Source organism: Botrytis porri (assembly GCF_014898465.1).
Source record: "Botrytis porri strain MUCL 3234 chromosome Unknown BPOR_015, whole genome shotgun sequence".
In the NCBI taxonomy this organism is placed as follows: Eukaryota; Fungi; Ascomycota; class Leotiomycetes; order Helotiales; family Sclerotiniaceae; genus Botrytis; species Botrytis porri.
The window spans coordinates 925,617-933,499 of NW_024066089.1; the positions used below are offsets into that span (position 1 = coordinate 925,617).

The 7,883-nt window shown below is 41.3% G+C and overlaps 4 protein-coding genes across 4 annotated transcripts; 3 read left to right on the top strand and 1 right to left on the bottom strand.

The window, feature by feature from the left end:
* Window positions 1–428: 428 nt before the first annotated feature.
* On the top strand, window positions 429–1,536 carry EAF01_010050 (uncharacterized protein; the record flags this gene model as incomplete). Its single annotated transcript, XM_038918307.1, has 3 exons — window positions 429–437; window positions 495–652; window positions 717–1,536. The coding sequence occupies 3 exons, from the start codon at window positions 429–431 to the stop codon at window positions 1,534–1,536; spliced, it is 987 nt and encodes a 328-aa protein (XP_038766277.1).
* Window positions 1,537–2,091: 555 nt separating this feature from the next.
* EAF01_010051 (uncharacterized protein) lies at window positions 2,092–2,844 on the bottom strand (the record flags this gene model as incomplete). The annotated part of the gene is made up of 1 exon (XM_038918308.1): window positions 2,092–2,844. One exon carries the CDS (start codon window positions 2,842–2,844, stop codon window positions 2,092–2,094), a length of 753 nt encoding a protein of 250 aa, XP_038766278.1.
* Window positions 2,845–4,366: 1,522 nt separating this feature from the next.
* EAF01_010052 (uncharacterized protein) lies at window positions 4,367–4,729 on the top strand (the record flags this gene model as incomplete). The annotated part of the gene is made up of 2 exons (XM_038918309.1): window positions 4,367–4,404; window positions 4,486–4,729. 2 exons carry the CDS (start codon window positions 4,367–4,369, stop codon window positions 4,727–4,729), a joined length of 282 nt encoding a protein of 93 aa, XP_038766279.1.
* A 1,979-nt stretch (window positions 4,730–6,708) lies between these two features.
* On the top strand, window positions 6,709–7,591 carry EAF01_010053 (uncharacterized protein; the record flags this gene model as incomplete). Its single annotated transcript, XM_038918310.1, has 4 exons — window positions 6,709–6,826; window positions 6,883–6,932; window positions 7,063–7,104; window positions 7,166–7,591. The coding sequence occupies 4 exons, from the start codon at window positions 6,709–6,711 to the stop codon at window positions 7,589–7,591; spliced, it is 636 nt and encodes a 211-aa protein (XP_038766280.1).
* Window positions 7,592–7,883: the final 292 nt, after the last annotated feature.

A 7,883-nucleotide genomic window follows, 5' to 3' on the forward strand; every position in this document is an offset into this window, starting at 1 on the left:
TTAGAAAGTAACTAGATTTCATCCGCACAACCAAGGTGGTCGCGGCTTGTGAGGTGGAGAGAGTTTGGCGAGAGACGAATTTCGAGGGGATCGATTTTCTTCTTAAGATGAGAGTCACAAAGCCCAGCCTTGCCGTTCGCATAAATTTTCAATCCATTCACTTTGTATGCTATTTCAACGAATGAAAGAATTTACGACGTCGGATTTCCACCTGAGAATTTTGAAGTCACTTTATTCCCTTTCTCGTTTCATCTTGTTCCCCCTCCTTCTTTCCACCTATTCCCACTTGTGGCTTTCCCCTCAGCAAGAAACAAAAAACCCACCCACCGCGTCAATCGCTCGTTCGAGTAAAGTGAGTTCAACAGTCAATTCTTACCAAGTAGTTTTGCGCCTACATTCATTTGTCCCTACTTCGATCATCCTCCACAATGGGTAATGTAAGTATCCCGTCCACTTCGAGCAACTCATTGAGCGATTCTAATATGACTGATCAGCTTAACAAATACGCACCAGAAGCTGCCAAGCAGTGGAAAGTATCTGCAGGAAACGCTTCATCCAATAAACCCCAAAGCGCCAGTCAAAGCAATCGATCTGCCGCGCAATCGAAGTCAACAGCATTGATGAAGCTTGAGCCAGACGTCTTATTCACAGAGTTAGTATAACTTTATTCGACTCTTGCCTCAGTCTTTGCCTTTGATCTAACTTTTCGTGCGCAGCACAATGGGAATGGAAACAATTATGTTGAAGGTTGGACCATCTGACGACATACACGGCACCATGGTCTTTTCCATCCACAAGAACTTGTTAATCGCCTCTTCTCGTCGATTCGAAAAGATGTTGAGAACAAGTGGTCCATTGGATCGTAATCAAATGTATTCCATCCACGATACAAGTCCTGCTATTTTCAAATACTTCAATGAGTATCTCTACACTCGTCGCATTCCAGTCGTCAGTCGCCGCATGTCTAAAGCTGAGCAAGGTACTCGAATCTTGGAGCTTTGCCAACTCTATGTCTTTGCGGAAATGTTTGAGATGGACAACACTTTTCTCAACAAGATCATTGACACGATTCAAGATGGTCTTGCTGTTAGTTCCACTCTGTTGACATTTAGTTTGGTGAGAAACATTCTTGAACACTCTAAGCCAGAGTCTCCACTTCGCAAATTCTGCGCCGCAAATGCTCTTTATTCTGCCATGGTACCAGGTCTCGATACGACTGGATTCCAGTGGTTGATAAAGAATAGTGATGAGTTCTTTGCTGAATTCATGAAGATGCTCATCAAGCTCACCAAGGGCACTGATCCTCGTATTCGCGACGCCAAGCAAGAATATGCGAAGGAAACCAAGATAAAGGGAGAGGAGTTGGAGAACGGAGGAATTTCTGTTGATGGTGGTCCTGTTCCTGTTCCTGCTTTTGGTCTAGGTGTTCATCCATGCCAATTTCATATCCATGGTCGATCAGGATCTGGTTTAGGAGCCACCAATGGTACGGAAGATGACGAGATTTGTTACTTATTAGCTGATCTAGAAGCTTAGACAAAGCAAAGACGACTGGATACTGTCATGAGCACGCATCGAGGGTTCTCATGTTTGATAAACGGCGTTTGTGGAGTCGGAGGCGGTTAGGGAAGGAGCAAATGACGACGTACAAAGTAAAGCGGCGCTAGTGGATATTTAAAATTCAAAGGCAACTACGGGAATCAAAGGTAGTAGCAGTGAGCTATGGGGTACATATCTGCTTCCTCCTCCATAAAATACAATACAATGTATTTGATATTATGGGTAGATGATTTACCTGAACATCTTCTGGCTTTCATAGCGTGGAATTGATAGGCAAACATGCATCTTGACTCGAATGATTTTCAATGGCATGCAAGTGAGTTCAAATCTGATATTATTATTCCCGGAACTACAACGCTTCTAATAGATGACATGAAGAGTACAAAATTACCTAGCCCCTGCATCTATCCTACACATTTATGCAAATACTCCTTTATATCGATCCATATGCTAGTCCTTTCCCAATGCACGATACGCAAAAACTATATTCTCTGCAGACTGATCTGAACTACTCTTGCCAGCTCTGATCTACTAGAAATTCATCAGTAGGCCGCACTTTCCAATTTCTTCAGGGTCATCATGTTCATGAAATTCGCAACCGTGGTCTCCAAATCTGCTACCTATAATACTAGGATCGAACTTCCCCTCCGCTTCCCATTTCATACAAGCAAACTCATAGTCTGGGCGGAACTCATCATCATTAAAGTCTGGATAGTAGTAAGCTGGCCAGTATGGATAGGTTTGCGACCACGTATAATATGAACAAAGTTGAACCGCCTGAGAACCTTTCTCTACTTCGATTTTAAGCATGAAGAGAGCATACAGACGTAAGGGGCTGAATCGTTTCGTATTCGCGTAGATTTCCTGGATTGTTTGCGGAGAGAGAGTAGAATAAGCGGCAGCTTGAAGGTCTTGAATCTCGTCCACGATTTCGTTCATAAGTGGCTTTTCATCGATCAGCTCGACGGCGTAGTAGAGGTCGCGCAGATATTGAGCATGTTCTTCGAAAAGTTTTCGATCTGTGTGGCGGCGGAATGTATGGCTGGCGTTGCTAATGAGGGGCGTGACAGAAAAGCGAATTAGGGATCCACAGTGTGAGTATAGACTTAGAGAATCAAACATTTTCTCTGTCATGGCTGGGACTTCTAGAGGCTCACGTCTTAGTCGATGTGCACTGAAGAACTTGAAGTGATCACAGAGAAGGCCTCTATGGGAATTGAGCCTTATGCCACCTTTGCCGATTACGACAAACTGGTGCATTGGTGTGAACAAGTTATCGTTCATGGTACTGAAATCTATTCTTAGTATTTCATGTTTAGCTGGTTTGGTCTTTGGAAGGTGCTCACTCGAGGGTCAAGTCTGGAGTGTCTTTATGAGGTAGATGTTGTCGTACTTGACCTAGTCGACTGCGGGTATTGACGAAGTGGGAAAACGTTTTTGATTGCTATTGTCTTTGCTAAGGGTCTCGAGATCTCTGTAGAAATGGAAGTTAAACTTGTGTTGCAACTTCAAAAATTGTAACGAGTTTGAAAGTGATAGTGTCAAGATATATCTAAATGTCAAAAATGGTATCGAATTTTGGAAAGACTGTAATGAGATTCAAGAACAAGGGACACTCAAGGTACATATAAGAAATTTTCTAGCGTATTATGGTAAAATTGACCCAGAGCCTAATCTTGGAACTATGAGCATTAGATCCAGTCTAGAGAATCCTAGAATATGAAGTCGTTGAACTCAAATGCTAGACTCAAGCTAAATGAAAGCTTGTCTTCGGATTTTGATCTCTAGAGTCTAGAGTCCAGAATCCATGGACTTCTGACTCTCAATTTTTTCCTTCCATTGCACAATGTAGCAGTGTCTACTGGGAATCATCGCGGGATTTCAAAACTGAATGCTATGCTTCACTCAAAGTATCCGCAGATAATAGAGGTGAGAAAGAAATATATAAAAACTCCACCATTTCGGTCAATCACTAAGCAATTAAGGTTAAGCTAGTGACGAATTTGACAAGATATTTAAAGAAGTATTGATAGGAAAAGCGGGGAGAGTGCCGATTGTGTACAGATCTTCCTAGAATATAGCTAGTCATTTCCATAGACTATCATTAACATAAAGCTAATGTCCTAACACAAACTGTCGTTGTCGAACAACGCCGGAACTTCAACATTCTCGGCTTAGCAGAGTTTCTTCAGATCTCAAAAATCTCACCAAACTTTCACTATTTCTCGTAGTTCATGATTGAAGATCTGCATCGCTGCATTTTTGTTCATCGTGTCTTTCAACTCGTCATGTCGTTAGATCTCGGTAGCTCCAACACCGGTACCTAGCGCGAACCGAATTATTTTAGTCTCGCAGATCAAGGGTTCAGCATTTTGCCAAGGCGGCGTGAATAATTTCCTGGATTCTTGAAGTCCTGGGAAAAGCAAACACATTTCACCAGACGAAAATCCTAGATGTATTCACTTGTAGAGGTGATGAATCTCACTTTTGAACAAGGCTACCTATAGCTATTTTCCTATATAGGCGAATTATGTCGAAAGTCCACTCTCTATCAAAAAGATAATCGATTTCCAAGGCCGCCGTCAACCAAAGCCGATGGATACGCCCTTCAAGTAAAATATTGCAACCTTTTACAACCAAAAGGTTATCCGCAATTTGGAAGGTTTTGAGGTAGAGAGTCTCGTGAATGACTTTTCCTTTCGAGAATATTCATTGATTCACAAAGGTATACAGGATCAAATTGTAACAAACAAGTTCATCAACTTATCACTAATAAGGCTTAGGACATCCACTCTCGATTGCCACGATGAGCTCCCCTTCCAGGCCACCGCTCATGACTCCAGAGTAAGCCATTTCTATTCCTTCTAGCTTGCTAGCATGATAGCACTGTTCTCATTTGACTGATGACTAACCTTTTAACATCAGGGTACTCAATGAAACCGTCATTTTATATGTTGGACCCAAGAGAAAGAAGTACATTGTTCATAAAAAGGTGTTGTGCGACCAGTCAGAATTCTTCAATGCCTGGTTCAACAAAGGTTTTGAAGAGGCAGCCAACGGAGAAATGTGTCTCCCTGAAGATGATCCTGCTACCTGTGCTGATCTTATCGAATATTTCTATCGCGGTACCCTTCCGTATGCCGACAAAACCACAACTCGCCCCATGTAAGAACTTTACTGTCTAGCAGAAAAGATTTGCCTACCGATATTGATGGACAAGCTCATGGATGCAATCATGCTAGCTCATAGGGAGAAAAACAATTTTGGTTTTGGTGCAGATCGGACTCAAAATATATACGAGAATACTCACAGTACAAGTAAACTCCGACTTTACGCCTCCGCTATGCTCGCTTTCAATATTCACTTCGATTTCAACAACATGGTAGATTTTGGAATGTACCTTCCGCTCTCTCAAACTTGCCCGGAGGTCTTCCCAGACGTTTTTCGGACAATCTATATGCATAGAGCACCTTTTGTTAATTTTGGTGATCCTCCTGAATGGTGTTAAGAATGCCTTTGGGCGTTGTGGTTTCCATGTTCACAGTTCGGACGGGGTCTGCTACAAGACAGTCTTGGATTTCAAGACAATGGGGCTCAAAACACTGGAGTTCAAGAAACTATGAAATGAGATTGTGAGCTTAAGCAGATCCTTTGTACGAAGGTATCCGGCACGAGAAGTAGTCCGTTTTGAATTCTACAAATTTATCCTCACTATCTGCCGACGACGTGAACATCAAAGCAAATTCTGAATTTTCATAATGGTCACTTCACAGATGATATGGGGCGACTGGATCATTGATCGGTTTGGTTAGGGCTACGGTATTTGGATAATCAATCATTATGCCTACCCGAGAATCATCCTGAGATACCTTTTTAGGCGTGCAAAGAGACACCCATTCCAATCTCAGTGATTCCATCCTAATGGATCTGCAATTGATCGATCGGAATTAAAAGTTCATAGTAACCAGAACAGCACTCGAATATGCACCATTTCGATACATCAGTCATATGCTACGCATGTATCTCGGACATTGCTGACCAGTCACTATTATCTGCCGTGATTTGTGTACAAGCTACAAATCTCATGACACCAAATTTATGAAACCATCGCCCACAATAGTGACAGCCCTTCAGCTGTCTCTATGTTCGCACATAAAATTACTCATAGGTCCACTCTAAATTAGGGCTTTGATAGCCCTGAGCTTTCATATACCTAGTTAAAGATCTAGACCTCAATTTATCCGGGAGGATCGTTTTGAGCTACTCCCTATAAAGTCGATGAATTGCCATGTTTGTTTGTACCATTGGTCAAGTCTTCTTGTTTCTAATTACCTAACTTCACTTCACTTCACTTCACTTCATAATAAAATCTTTTTTCGATTCTCGAATGAAGCTGAGCCAACTAACTCGTTAAAAAATCGTTAAAAGATCAAGATCTGCAGGGAGAATGAAAAAAAAAAGATCTAAATGTTCGCGTGTTAAGATGTGTAGTTCGCGTCTTTTAATGAGGCTTGCTAAAGAACTTCTGACAAATGAGGATATGGGTGACCATAGGCTTTTTAAATTTTATATGATCGTTGATTTGTTAGTTGATACAGTCAATAAACGCTACTGGGCATCTGGTAATAGCTGGAGATATCCAAAAATGCACCAAATCTCTAAAGGACGATAGTGAGGGTGTCGTCCATGTGATTAGACCAGAGCAGAGGGTGGATACGAATCTCTTTCCCATTGGTCCCCCTTGGCGACAATTAGGTTGAGGATTATACAGCTCCATCAATCTCCTATAAGAGATTATAGATACTATCAATGTCTTTTCGTTTCACTGTTAACCTTAATCCTGGAAATTGGCCTGTACTTCAATACTGATTTACGCTTAGGGCACAGACAATTAACTCCTCATTCTCAAATGCTGATGTGTTGCTTTTGTCGTGAAAGAATATATCAAGTACACTCATTTAGGGGCGTGTATTGCACCTATTGTCAAAGATCCTGTCTGAGTCACGTTTCTTTTTCTCAACCCCCGTTTTTTCTACCTTTGATCATCCTCGGCACTTAGAATAGAGGCAGGTCTCTCCACCCCTCCCTTAGTATCAAGGGCGCTATCACCTAGGTATTATCTACCTATGCAGTATAGAAACTATAAAAATGATTTTTTATTGTTTGGCTCAAGCTGTATCAGTGTTGGATCGTGGAACAGAAGATCTCAACAAGGAAAGGTGGGATAAAGATGAGATTGGTCATTATGATATGATCACAAGCAATGGTAAATACTGCATTCGTCTTAGAGATGTTGAACACTAATAACAAATTATGTTGTAGTACTTATTGGATATTGCGATAAAGTACATAATCGTTGCCCTGTCATAAAGGTATGTACAAGCATATGTATAATAAAACAAAGCTGGATGCACTAACCAAAGTGGTTAATGACAGATTGGAGATTTCTGAGATGCAATGGAAATTAGAAGAATAGAGTCTCAAACCGATGACACTGCTAAGATAGATAGACATGAGAGGGGTGCTATAGCATGTCGACCTCCTGTGAGACCTTTCAACATCGAGTTTTTGAAAGCAAGATGAATAGAACTAATACCTCGAACAGGAACAAAGAATAAATATACTCATCAACCATCCCCGCCACGGAACTTGCTCTAACATTTACAAGGTTGGACTCATCATGCTAAGCCTACTAGACACCCAAGTATCTATTTTCATGCCCTCCGAAGGTTTCATGGTGAAGTACAATGAGAGGCTTGGAAGAGGTGTAAGCAATGCATCTTATCTTGAAGAAGAGGATATTAAAGATGCGTATTCGCAAATGCTCAGAGCCTTGATCATGGAATGTTGTATGAAAGAGCCGCTACTACGACCTAAAACAGTTGAACTGCAAGCAAGAACTGGAATGATGTTTCGGCTGTGCCAGAATAAATTGGTAGCGGATACTGTTGGAAATTATATTTGTCCTGGGTTGGCGAGGGAAAATGTATTACTGGAGGACTTGGAACCACCTAAAGAGTGGCTGGTATAAGGATCGCTTGTAACTGAGACTTTAGGCGTTGTTTTGCTTGTTTTTTGTTGCTGCAATAGTGTCAAAGTTTCTTTATTGGCTTTTTACACATGGTCAAAAATGCGAGCAACTCAGTATCTGAATTCACTTTATTTACATATAAATTTCAATAGAGAAACTAGAATTTGATGTGAATGTATAGTGTAGCTTCCGACAGTATGAATTGACCTACTAATCGTCAATGGGAAGTTCCTTATGTTTTTGAATAGCTCAAATTACACCCATGACTACTCAGCAGAATTGCAATGAAATC